This window comes from Pseudorca crassidens, chromosome 7, assembly GCF_039906515.1.
Source record: "Pseudorca crassidens isolate mPseCra1 chromosome 7, mPseCra1.hap1, whole genome shotgun sequence".
In the NCBI taxonomy this organism is placed as follows: Eukaryota; Metazoa; Chordata; class Mammalia; order Artiodactyla; family Delphinidae; genus Pseudorca; species Pseudorca crassidens.
Window position 1 is genome coordinate 56,075,278 of NC_090302.1, and position 14,071 is coordinate 56,089,348.

The window sequence follows — 14,071 nt, forward strand, 5'->3', positions numbered from 1 at the left end:
TAAACTCACATATATATGGTCAACTAATTTACAACAAAAGAGCCAAGAATACACAATTGGTGAGGGACAGTCTTTTCAAATAAATGATATTGGGAAAACTGAACTGCCACAAGCAAAATAATGGAAAGGGACCACTATCTTACACCATACACAAAAATTAACTCAAAATGAGTTGAAGACTTGAACATATAAGACTGAAATCAGGGACTTCCCTGGCGGTCCAGTAGTTAAGACTCCGAGCTTCCAATGCAGGGGTGGCGGGTTCGATCCCTGGTTGGGGAACTAAGATCCCGCAAGCCATGTGGCCAGAATAAATAAATAAATAAACTTTAAAAGACTGAAATCATATAATTCCAAGGAGAAACCATAGGCAGTAAGCTCCTTGACACTGGTCCTGGTGATGATTCTTTGGTTTTGACACCAAAAGCAAAGGCAACAAAAGCAAAAAACAAACAAATGGGACTACTTCAAACTAAAAAGCCTCTGCGCAGCAAAGGAAACCATCAACAAAATAAAAAAGGCAGTGTACTGAATGAGAGAAAATATTTTCAAATCACATTTCTGATAAGGGGTTAATATCTAAAATATAAAGAATTCATACAAATCAAGAGCAAAAAACCCCCCAAACAATCTGATTGAAACATGGACAGACAACCTGAATAGACATTTTTTCCAAAGACGACAAACAGATGGCCAAGAGGTCCCTGAAAGGTGCTCAACATCACTAATCATCAGGGATATGCAAATCAAAACCACAGTGAGATATCATCTCATACCTGTCAGAATGGCTATTACCAAAAAGACAAGAAGTGTAAGTGTTGGTGAGGACGTGGAAAAAAGGCAACCCTTGTGAATTTGGTGGGAAAGTAAATTGGTGCAGCCACTATGAAAAACAGTACTGATGTTCCTCAAAAAATTTAAAAATAGACCTACTGTATGATTCCACTTGTAGGTATTTATCCAAAAAAAATCTAACTCAGAAAGATATCTGCACCCCCATGTTCACTGCAGCATTATTTACAATAGCCAAGACATGGAAGCAACCGTGTCATCAATGGATGAACGGATAAAGAAAATGTCTGTGTGTGTGTGTATACACACACGCACACAATGGAATATTATTCAGCCTATCCTAAGTGAAATAAGCCAGACAGAGATAGAAAAATACCATACAATCTCACTTATATGTGGAATCTTGACCAAAAAAAAAAAAAAAGAGGACTTCATAGATACAGAGAACAGGCTGGTGGTTGCCAGAGATGGGGAGGTTGGGAGATGGGTGAAATGGGTGAAGGTGGTCAAAAAGTACAAACTTCCAGTTATAAAATAAATAAGTCATGAGGATGTAGTGTATGTACAGCATGGTGATTAAGTTAATAATACTGTCTTGTATACTTGAAAGTTGCTAAGAGAACAGGTCTTAAAAGTTCTCAGCATAAGAAAAAAAATTTGCAACTTTATGGTGATGAGTGTTAACTAGACTTACTGATGATCATTTTGTAATATATACACATTGAGTCACTATGTTGTACACCTGAAACTTAAAAAATCTTGTATTCCTGAAATAAGCTCAACTTGGTTGGAAAGCATTATCTTTTTTGTATGTATATATATGTACACATACACATAACTACACATATATTGCTGGATTCAGGACCAGTGTTAATAATATTTTATTTAGGATTTTTGCATCCAAGTATGGCATACATCTACCAAAAGTTATCTACCAAAGTTGAAATTACACACACCTTATGACTCAGTAGTTCCACTCAGAAACGTGCATACACAAACATGTGTGCTAAAGACACTCATAAGAATGTTCCTAAAACCAATCATAAGAGCCAAAGCCTAGAAGCAACCTAACATCACTAGTAGAATGGATATCCTTGTCAATGGAATATTATTCAGCAATGAAAAAGAACGAACTAAACACAACATAGAGGAATCTTACAGACATAATACTGAGTAAAAAAAAGGCCATACACAAAAGAAAACATAGCGTGTGAGTCAATTTACAGAAAGTTCAAACACAAGCAAGATTAAATCTATCAAGGCATAAGTTAGAATGGGGTAATCTTGGGGAAAGAAGACTGAGAAGGGACACAGAGGAGGCTTCAGGCTTCTGGAGTACTCACAATACTCTCAATCTTGAGCTGGGTTCTAGTTACATGACTTAGTCTGTAAAAATTCATTAAGCTGAGCACTCTCAGAGCTGTGCACTTTTCTTAGTTTATAATAAAAGATGAAATAAAGACACCTAAGGATATCATCAAGTTTAAGTTCACTTTATGCATTGTACCATAAAAAATATTTGAGAAAAATGTAAGCTCCATCAGTAGGAAAGGGTTTTGAATAGCCATGACCTGGCCTTTGACCCCTTTCAGATCACACTGCTGCACAGTAGTGCTCCATCCCTACTCCATCCTCTCACTGATTGTCCACTGAGGCCTACAGGTCACAGACAGGTCAAGTGTTGGTGAAAAAGGGAAGACTGGGGAGACTGGGATGGGGAAGGCAGATGAACTACTAAGTAAGATACTCTCTGTGATATAAACAGGGCAAAGGCAGCTCTTAAACAAGAAATTACAGACTTGAGGATTCTACGCACTGGTTATTAATCCTATATTATCCCAGTTTTACTGATGAGGAGCTGAAGCATGGAGCTCCAAGGTTGCAATGCTACAGCTGAGATTGGAACTTGGGTCAGCAGAACACAGAGGCTGTGCTCTTAATCACCACCTATCCTGCCTCCCCCAGAAAGCTCTTATCTTAATTATCTCACAGAGGAAGGTGGGAGGCACACACAGAAACATTTTCACCTTACAGTCTTTCTCCTGCCATCATCTAAATCCCATGATGCTTCCAGTTTCCTGTGTACCCATTTCTTCTTCAAGAATGCATCCCATCTTTCTTAAAGCAAAGGGCATGAGCATGTGTGATATTGAGGGGAGGCAGATCGCAATGTCAACAATGAAAAGTCAAAGTTCCCTGGAAGTCCAGAACCAACTCACACACAGCATCATTCCCTCTGCTCTGCTTTCTTCTAACTTTAGTTGGGAGCATCAATGCCCAGAATAAACAAAAAAAGGAGGAACTAAAAAAGGAGACTGAGAGCAGAGAATATTATTATGGAAGCCAAGTAAGATGTTTATTAACTCAACACTAATATAACCAGTCCCTTATGCATGGACGTGGAAGGTGTTTTCAGTTTTTCATTCTTATTAAAAAAAAGCTGAGAAGATTATGCAGTACTTAGACCTATGCGTCTATGTGCAACTATTTCTACAGGATAAATTCCTGCAAGTGGACCTGCTGGACAGAAGGGTCTGTACATTTTTTAAAGTGATACATATGGCCAAACTGCCCCAAAACTGCACCAATCTATACTTCCACCAATAGTGTTTGAAAATGCCTGTTCCTCTGTATTCATCAGAACTGGGCATTATCATTCTACTTACTTTTTGAAAATCTAGTATTAAAAAAATTCTTACTGTTATCTGAATTTACATTTCTTCTAAAATAAAACTTATTTGGTTTAGCAGTTTCTTAAAAAGTTAAAACATAAATTTACCATATGACCCAGGAATTCCATTCTTAGGAATCCACCCAAAAGAAATTAAACTATATGTCCACACAAAGACTTACACACAAATGCTCATAGTGGCATTATTCATAATAGCCTAAAAGTGGAAACAATCCAGATGTCCATCAGCTGATGAATGGATCAATGAAATGCAGGATATCCATACAATGTAATATAATCTAGCCATAAAAAAGAATGAAGTACTTGGGAATCCCTGGCAGTTCAGTGATCAGGACTCTGCGCTTCCACTGCCAAGGGCTCGGGTTCAGTTCCTGGAGGGAACTAAGATCCCGCAAGCCGCGTGGTGGGAAAAAAAAAAAAGAAAAAGAATGAAGTACCGATACATGCTACAACATGGATGAACCTCAAAAAATACTCTAAGGGGCTTCCCTAGTGGCGCAGTGGTTGAGAATTTGCCTGCCAATGCAGGGGACACAGGTTCGAGCCCAGGTCCGGGAAGATCCCACATGCCACGGAGCAACTAAGCCCGTGCGCCACAGCTACTGAGCCTGCGCTCTAGAGCCCGCGAGCCACAACTACTGAGCCCGTGTGCCACAACTACTGAAACCCGCGTGCCTAGAACCCGCGCTCCGCAACAAGAGAAGCCACCGCGATGAGAAGCCCGTGCACCACAATGAAGAGTAGCCCCCAGTCACGGCACCTAGAGAAAGCCCATGCGCAGCAACGAAGACCCAATGCAGCCGAAAATAAATAAATAAAACAAATTTTTTTAAAAATTAGGTAGTAATGATTATTCTAGTCACTAAAAACTCCCCAAACGAATGTCTCTCTGAAGTGACAATGGAGCACTAGAGAGGACAAACTGTTTTAACGGAAACGTTCCCAGGGCAGGACAAGCGCTACTGTGTAGGATAAAAGCGCCTGTTGCAGAAGCTGAGGACAGGGTGGTCTGGCAGAGCTCCCCAGGACTCCAGACCCAGGAGGCCTCATCCTCCCTCTTCAGACATGGAAGCAACACTAACTAGCTTTCTGAAAGCAATCCCCACAAGAAAGCTAGTTTTTTGTAGGAAGGGCATCTGGAAGTGAGAGAAATACTGGGAAAGGTATTAGACTGTCAGAAAGTGCCCAGAAAGCTTTCAGGTATACAGTTTAGCCACAAGAATAAGCTACCAAAACCTAGAGGGAAAACAGCATACAAAGACTCAAAGAAAGGGGAGAAACATTCTTTACAAATATTTGTAGGATGCCCCTCTAGAAAAAACTTAATTTTGAAATACGAGGATTTTAGAATGAGTAAAACATTTAAATTGTATATATATTGCTAAGTAGTAACAAGTCTGTTTTTATTATTAAAGTAATCATATGAAATGCAAAAAATTTAAACAATACAGAAAACTATAAAGAGTATCAGTAAAGCTGTAATGGCAATTCTGATTGTAAGTTTATGAAGCAGTGGAGAGTTCAAATTGGCTTTTCACATTTTGCCCCATCCTCCACTCTAGTCACACCCACCACAGCTCTGACAGCAATGCCCACCATCCAGTAGTGACTGTTATTAACAGTTTGTTTATATCCTTCCAAATAATGCAATTATATCTAAAATGTAAACTGTAGAATTTTTATGTCTAACTGTCCACATTTAGTAAAAAGAGCAGGGACTGTAAATTAGACCTAGCATAAATGAGTACTCAATAAATGTAAATAAATAAATGAAATGACTTGGGTCTAGCCCTTGCTAACCCTAGGTAAGTATTTTTTTTTAAACGCAATTTTTAAAGGTTACTTTCCATTTAAAGTTATTACAAAATATTGGCTATATTCCCCATGTTGCACAACACATCCTTGAGCCTGTCTTACACCCAATAGTTTGTACCTCCTACTCCCCTAGCCCTATAGTGCCCCTCCCCTCCTCCCTGGTAACCACTAGTTTGTGCTCTATATCTGTGAGTCTGCCTCTTTTTTGTTATATTTACTAGTCTGTTGTATTTTTTAGATTCCACATATAAGTGATATACAGTATTTGTCTTTCTCTGACTGATTTCACTTAGCATAATGCCCTCCAAGTCCATTCACATTGCTGCAAATGGCAAAATTTCATTCTTTTTCATGGCTGAGGAGTGTTCCATTGTGTACACACACACACTATCCATTCACCTGTCGATGGACACTTAGGTTGCTTCCATATCTTGGCAATTGTAAATAATGCTGCTAGGAACATTGCAGTGCATGTAACTATTCAAATTAATGTCTCTGTCTGTTTTTGTTTTTGAATGTATACCCAGGAGTTAGGTAAATGTGTTTTAACCTCTCTGGATTATATGTACGAAAGATATATTAATATATACACACAGAATATGTATGCATTAATAAATATGCACAGAAAAATTCAGGAAAGGCACACACTAAACCTTAGACTGGTTCTTCTTTGGGTCCTAGAAGTACAGGGGCAGGGTCCAGTGATAACAAATTAAAAAGTATGGATGTGAAGGTACTTAAATTATAGTATGCTTCCAGTAGGGAAAATATACAAAGACACACTCCTGCCCATGTGCAGCCCTAGTATTTTCACCAGAGAAAAGAAAGACACAGTGTCCTCTTTGCTTACAGAATGTTCTCTTGCTGCTTTTTGATCTGGTGGTTGTTATATCAAGTGTTCCTCTTACCCTGACGGACATCCAAGAATTAGAGGAAAATGGATAATAGTGTTGCATCCACCGACCCCTATAGATATTAGGTACCAGCTTCTTCTCATTATTCAGATGAAGAGTAAACAGAAAGGTTTGAGGTGAAAAGAAGGGAGAACCTTGCTTCTGACCTCATAACCTTGAGATGCTCATAGGTTTGGCTGAAGTTAAAATACACATTCATTTTGAGTGGTAAAAGTCTAAAGTAAGTTGGATGGAGAATATTAAAATGTGGTACTGTTTAGGTTATGAAGACATACTTAGCATATCTCTATAACTTAAGCAATATCATGTCTGTGAAGGGTGCTAAAAAATAAAAAACAAGTTCCCATATCACCTTCCTCACTTCCCCTAGCCCACCTAATACCTCAAAATACTCCTCATTATTAAGCTTCTAGCAAATGCTCCATCTCTGGCTAAAATACATTACCCAAATTTCTAATAGAGCAGGAAAATGGCATGAAACGACCAACATCAGATTTTAGTATGCCCTAACCAAACAAATCTGAGCTTTGAACTCTGATTCATATTACTGGATTTTTATGACATTAACATTAATATTATTTTGTTAAAAACTTCAAAAAGACAAGCTAAAACTGTCTCATGATTTTAAAAGAATGTTCATTTCATTAGATTATTTACATTCAAAAAACTTCCATTTTATAAAAAACAAAAATAGCATTAAAATATACAACGTACAGCCTCACACACCTGTTTGGAATACAAGTTCTTTCCCTCCTACACCCGCGGCCTCCAGGTTAATAAATGCACGAATCAAGCTGGCCCACGGGTGCTGGGTAATAAAACCATGACTGGCCTGAATGAGAAGGAAAGAAAACAGATATCAGTTAAACAATCTTATACTATTAAAGTCTTTATTTTGCTTTTTTTAAGAACGTCTATGTTGATGAGGGGAAGAATAAAAAAAAAACAATCATATTTTTCAAAGGCAGGATCTAAAGACATCTATCTGTGTGTCTCTCTCTGCCTAATGGCCATGTGCAGTTTGCTCAGCAGAAAGTCACTCTTCACAGAAGGCAGCCTGATTTCCACGAGTGGAGCCAAACAACATCTTTAGTAAGTGTGAGCCTGTGCAAAACAATAGAAGGGAAGGCGCTATCCCTGTGGTTGGGCATTCATGCCGTGTGCCTGCCTCAAAACATCTCTGAAACTCTAGAAAACCTGAGGTGAAAAATTATGCCATCACAGAGCCCTTTTATGAAAAAAACACTGACAAGACGATCTAAGTTGAGTTTTCAAATATTAAACATGTATACATAAGTGGCTGTAGATTTTTTTAAAGTACAGCCCAGTACAGTATCTCTTTTGCATGTCATTTTATGATACTACTCGAATGAATAATCAAAATGCATAAATGTTAGCTATTGTTATTATTATTATTCTCATTACCATTATTACTCAAGCCTATTCTTTAAAACAGTAAAATCTCACTTGCAAGACATTTTCCTCAGCACCATTAAAGAGAAATATGACAGCATGATGTAAGGCTTCTGAAGATGTTGACAAGACACGAAGGACTTCCAGCATCACTGAACAGCTAACTGCATCATCACTGGCACCTTTAAATCAGAAAAACAGATTTGCTTCTCAGATTTTAAAACCTTTACAGTATGAACCATTATGGCAAGAAACAGAGTTTTCTCATCAAGGAAGCATCACAATAGCTGCAAGTAGCATAGCTCTGTCATCATCTGGTGATAACTACACCCACCAGCAGTAAACTCCAGGAGAACGGGAATCTTTGGTTTGCTTGCCGATTTACTCTCAGTATCTGGAACTGTGCCTGGCCCCGCAATAGTTGCTCAATTAATACCTGTTGAATAATCAACCAGAAGGAACCTAAGGCAATATTGAAAACTGGCATTCTCATCGCCCAAAGCAATTTTTAAAATTCTTCATCCTTATTCCACGTCCTCTGTAGTATCCTCACTTCTGGTGTTCACGGTTTCCTATGTCATCTCCAACTGCCACCCACTCCCTTCCTGCTAGTTTTCCTGCTAAAAATCATAAGAGGGGTCAGTATGGATAGTGTAGCATTTTTTAAAGTTTCTCCAAGGGGATCATGTGATGAAAAAGTACAAAGAGGACACCCAATCTAATAAGATACAGGAAAGGAGACTAATGACCTGAGTAGTAATCTTTGGTCCCAGCACTGATAAAGCAGAGAACCTCATCAAATCACTTAACCTCTTAATTCAGAAACTTTATATATTAATTAAAGGTGATTATAAAGATGATTTTAGGGCCAAGACTTTTCTTTAAAGTACCATAAGAAGTCATTAAGGAACTGACTGGATATTTGATGATATTAAGGAATTATTAAGTTTTTCATGGTGTTATGAGCATGTCAAAAAAAAAAAAAAAAGAGTCCTTATCTTTCAACAATACAGCCCAAAATACTTACAGAGGAACTGATATAGCTGAGATCTGCTTTAAAATAGTCAAGGTCGGGGTGGGGGGTAGGGCAGTAGAGAAGAAGCAAGATTGAACTGTTGAAGCTGGGTGACTGGTACACTCAGGTTCATTAAACAATTCTCTTTCTGTATATATTTGAAATTTTCCATAATAAAAAGTTCAAAGAATAATCAAAGTAAATAGGCACAGTAACAACCCAGGCAACAGCATTTCTGGGTTTACACGTGGGAGGCAGGGTGCTACAGAGAATAGTGTGGGTTTTAGAGTAAGAAAAGACTTGGATGTAAATTCTAGCTCTGCCCCTTTACTATTTCCTGGTCTAGAGAGCAGATTAATAACATCTATATTTCACAGTTGTGTTGTGAGGATTACAAGGTAATGCACAGTGCCTAGCCTGTGGTAGGCATTCAGTGTTAGCTTTTCCTTCTCTTTGCAAACTTAAGGAAGGCTCTGCAGCCAGCTAAAATGCTTGTTTTGGTGCTGTTAAATTCCAGACCCCATTCCTACTTGAGAGGAAACTACTTATTAGCTATACTTGTCTCAGTAGTGATTACTGGATTGTATTTTAATCGAAGTGAAACAAAGTAATAATTACCTAAGTACTATCAAGGAGGAAGTATAATGTAGCTATCAGTAAAAAGTGCCACCTTTCAAAAACCAAAGGAAACAAATGATTTTTAACTTTGAGACTGTGACTTACTTTAAAATAAAAAGCAGTAAAATTTTTCTTTATTCAAAGGAAGAGAAATGGAAATTTAAAGATATATATCTCTATAGAGTTGATTAAAAGTTAAACTGTCCTTTTATCTTCCTTTATTTTAATGGTTCTGGTGTCTGAGAATAAACCTAGAGAAGGGTTAGACATCTTTAAGAAAGTGAAGGAAAGTTAGAGGACAGTATCTATAAGGGCTGGATGCTTAACCAACATCCCTTTCCATTTAGAATTAACCCTGAAACTGAAGCCAGCCCCAGAGTAACAACCTGGAACCATGCAGCAAACCCAAGAAGATATTTAAGGCCTTTTTCTGTGGGTAACATTACTCCTAATTGGTATCAGTTCCTAAGTTCCAGATACCTTGCTGAGAAGTACCCTTAAAAAATAACCATGTTTCAGTTTGTTCATCCACTAAAATAATTTAGGTGACAATCTATTTTATGAACGTTTTTAAAACTATTTTTAACAATTTATTAATGACAGAAGTTTCCCTGAGATTGTTGGCATAGGTATCCTTACAAAATTTTAGTTAAAAATGGGTTCCAGGGGCTTCCCTGGTGGCGCAGTGGTTGAGAGTCCACCTGCCGATGCAGGGGACATGGGTTCGTGCCCCGGTCCAGGAAGATCCCACATGCCGCGGAGAGGCTGGGCCCATGAGCCATGGCCGCTGAGCCTGCACATCCAGAGCCTGTGCTCCGCAACAGGAGAGGTCACAACAGTGAGAGGCCCGCGTACCAGGGGGAAAAAAAAAAAAAAAAAATGGGTTCCAGTAACCCACAAAATGCCATCCTTTCATTACTGGACTTCATATATATGATTTCTAACATTTGGTACTGTTTGTTTCTGATACTTGTATAGATGTCTTTCTTATATAATGCTCTTAAATAACCATGATGTTAATTTGTCCCTTCCTAGACTTTAAGCATCAAAATAGTGGGCACAGGGTGATGCTTATTTTATTACCGCTTTGAAATGGACATACAAGACCACTAATTTCCCCAGCACACACAAAGGTATTTCTGACTTTATAAAACAGATGAGTGTATACTAATTTTTGAAAAAGCATGTTACATTCTAAATGCAATTGGCAAGATTCCTAATTAAAGATATCCTAGTATGAATAATTTTATCAAGCACGCAAATTTTAATTTATAGTTTGTATAACTCTAGATGTTCATATTGGGGCTGGTTTAAGTTTAAGCAATCCGCAAGTACTTAATATTAAATAACTACTAATTGCAAAAAAAGGATTTTTCATGCCAGTTGCTATTCTACTATTTTACTCGTATTTAATCCGCATTTAATCCTCTAAGCAATGCCATTAGGAAAGTACTGTTATATCGCCATTTTTCAGATTAGAAACTGAGGAAAGAAGTTAAGTAGTTTGCCAAAGGGAACATTAACTACATCCTAATACTCTCCTTCCTTTCAAATATAGCTAAAAGAACTGACTAGCCAGGAAACCCAGGTCCTGGCCCTGTCTCAGATCAGTGGTGATCAGCTAAGAGTACTCCTGTGTCAAATGAGGGGATTGAACTAGATGCCATCTCATTGCAAATTGCTATTATTTTCTATTCTTCCCTATTTACAATTTCTAGCTACTGAAAACCTTTTTCTGAGGAATCTTACTCTAAAAAATTGAAGTTCAATTTAGGAGATACTGAATTCAACAAATATTTACTGGTCAGGCACTGTCCTAAACATCAAGTACTCTATTCTGCCGAAGTATTTTCAGAGCAAGATTTATGGATTAATGAGGTACTCTACCAGTATGGCATCCCCAATGGACCAACATTCTCACATTATAGGTCGACAGAAACTGCTAGGAGAGTGAGCCTCCAAACCATGTGTCCCTTGAAGGCCAGTACAGTTCCTTCATCCCACAACCCCAAAGCCTAGCACGACACCTAGCTGAGCAAACACTTGAAGTGGCAGGACCTAACTCCATGACTGAAGAACACACACTGGTAACACTGATAAGGCTATTTCAGTCTGCCAGAAATACTCGATGCCCTGTCGCTGGGCTGCTGGCACTAATGTTTAAAAATTAAGTAAACAAAGCACTTGAGAGAATACTAAAAGGTAGACCTTAAACTAAATGATAATTATTCTAATCATCCTATCTTCCATCGCAATGAAAAGAAGATTTGTCTAAGAAAATAGTGCCCACAGTTGCTCAAGCAGCTTGGAGTTAACAAGCTTCCTTGTTGTGAGGATTTCAAAATGACTAAAAAACAGGCACAAACCTGGTGAGTTTGCCACTGAGTCAAAATGACAGTTGGCCAGGACAGCATGCTGGGCTCCATCTCTGGGTTCCAGCTTTACCACAACGTTGGTGATGTTGTCATAGTAGCTTGTAAACCCTCCCAAAAAGTCAATGCTAAAGGAGCCTGTGGGCCGTTGTACATCTACTGAAATTCTGTGAAGGCTGTTGCTCTGAACTTCAATCAGTTTAATCTGTTCCAAAAGGTAACGCACTGTCAGAATTTCATTTTCTGGACTTCCTGTAGTCCTGGGGCCAATGGATGTTATGTGTTCAAGATAATCCCTGGAAGCAACCAGAAGAATCATGATGACAAGGCGTCCTAGGCTTAAGACTAACACTTCGCACAGAGCAACTCTTCCTCCACACTTCCCCTTTCCAAAGAACAAGTTCTCTGACTTCTCACATAAAAGAGGCTGCCTTTAGTATTTCAGGTAACATGTGAAAATCACTTGCAAAGTTCCATCATTTTATTTGGCCTTCCATGAGTTCATCCCTTCAGTTTTCTACACTCACTCCACTCCCAACTTCTCCCAACCCCCATATCGAATCAATACAAAGACAAGGGATTTTATTCAAAACGTGTAACTGCTGATGGCTAGACAGAACAGAATACAATTTCATTGTGTCACACTCTGGAGGGTTACTGATGCTGGGTTACTGATTCTAAGTAGCAGAAACCAAGAGCAAAGACAATTAAGTCAAGAGGTTAAATAAGCAAAGAAAAACTTTTGAAGAATGGACTCAGCCCTCCCATTGTGCACACAAGGCCAAGTAACTTCAATTCAGGCCAAAACCAACTCTACCCCTAAAACAAACAAAAAAATTTTTTGTCTTTTCACTGCATTCCAAGTGAGGAAAACAGGGGGTGGGGAGGCGTGTTTCAGAAAGCCTTTAAGAAAATAAGCTTCCAGCACTTTGTACTTAAAAGTTTTCTAAAACACCAAGGCTGTTGAAAAGTCTGCTAGCTTATGATTTTATGAGCTTTGACACATTTAGGTCACAATACCTTTGACTTAATTCACATTTCCTAGTATACGTAAAGGTCTCTTGTGTTTTTTTTTTTTAAAGAAAAAGCCAAACCTCACACACCAAGGACCCAAGGACAAACTCCAGGAAACTGAGAAGTTCTGAAATAGTAAAATTTTCAATGTGCCGTCTTCCAGGGAGAGCCTCCATAGCTCTCAGGTTTGAGACCTGTGACCCTCAAAGATTTAGACCACTGCATTAGCCCCTTCGGACCCTTCCCAGAAAACCGAACTGGGTCCACAAACCTCACAGCCTTCCATCTCACTTGCAAAGTAGGAGAGCTAGTAAAAAGCGTAAGTTGCTCCGAAAGATGGGCGATTACTAATAACCAAACCATCTGCAGGTGAGGCAAAAAAGGGATGGAAAAGCCGGCGCAATCACCCTGGCCACCCGCACGTGTACCACGAGCTTAATAGGGGGCCGCGCGACCCCAGCGTCCCGCAAATTGGGGCTCCAGAAGGGGGACGCGCCAGGCAACCCCACCCCACGTGCAGCCGGGCGGGGGCGGCGAGCCCTGGAGGCCCCGCGGGGTCAGGTGCACACAGGTGCGGCATCCCGCACCGAAAAGGGACGCCCGGGCCCGGCGGAGGCGGCGGTACCTGGCTTGGCGTGCGTCGAACTCTCCGCGGTGCCCAACAGCGGCCCGACGCACCACGAGCTGCTGCAGCGAGAGCTGCACGAGCGCCCGCAGCGCGAGCAGGTAAAGCGCCAGCCCCAGCGCGGCGCGCGCCTCAGACAGTCCGGTCCCCGCGCCCCGGCTCGCGCCGCCGCTCCCCTCCCCGCTCCGCTTCCGCGTCCTCGCGCCGCCGCCGCCGCCGCACGCGTCCGCCGGGGGCTCCTGCGCCAGGGCCTCCCTCTCCAGTTGCGGCGCGGCCGCCGGGCCGTCCCGGCGCTCCCCTCCGATGCGGTACCGCCTCACAGCTCCCGACTCCGAACCCCACTCCATGGCCACGAGCGTCAGCCGCCAGTCCAACCGCCCCGGCCCGCGATAGTCCCGGGAGCCGCCGCGGCGGCCGCAGCGCCTCCTAGTGAGCGGACGGAAACTGCAGAGGGCCAAACTTCTTCTGATTGGCCGGTCCCGCCGCGCCGTGACCCAGGTTCTTCGGGCAGATTGCTGGCGGGCTCCGCGGCAGGGCCGACACCCGGCTGGGCGTGATAGACGTACCTTCTTATTTCAGGGCTTCCCTGCCTGGTGTGGGGACAGAGATTAATAAATGGAAAGATAAGCATAAACCTAGAAACGTGAGAAAAGAGAGATTGTTTTTAAAAGAATGCACGAGGGGGCTTCCCTGAGGGGGCTTCCCTGAGGCGGCTTCCCTGAGGCGGCTTCCCTGGTGGCGCGGTGGTTGAGAATCTGCCTGCCAATTCAGGGGACACGGGTTCGAGCCCTGGTCCGGGAA

At 40.9% G+C, this 14,071-nt stretch overlaps 1 protein-coding gene across 2 annotated transcripts in view; it reads right to left on the reverse strand.

The window, feature by feature from the left end:
- Positions 1-13,686, reverse strand: part of ERMP1 (endoplasmic reticulum metallopeptidase 1) — a 52,786-nt gene extending 39,100 nt beyond the window's left edge. For both annotated transcript variants that reach the window (XR_010945016.1, XM_067744320.1), the window contains exons 1-4: positions 13,271-13,686; positions 11,626-11,927; positions 7,681-7,808; positions 6,940-7,045 (exon numbers count right to left, since the gene is read on the reverse strand). Coding sequence is in view for 1 of the 2 variants with exons in the window: in XM_067744320.1 (XP_067600421.1) it covers positions 6,940-7,045; positions 7,681-7,808; positions 11,626-11,927; positions 13,271-13,617 (883 nt within the window). In the remaining variant the exon portion in view is untranslated. The remainder of the gene's footprint in view (positions 1-6,939; positions 7,046-7,680; positions 7,809-11,625; positions 11,928-13,270) is intronic.
- Positions 13,687-14,071: the final 385 nt, after the last annotated feature.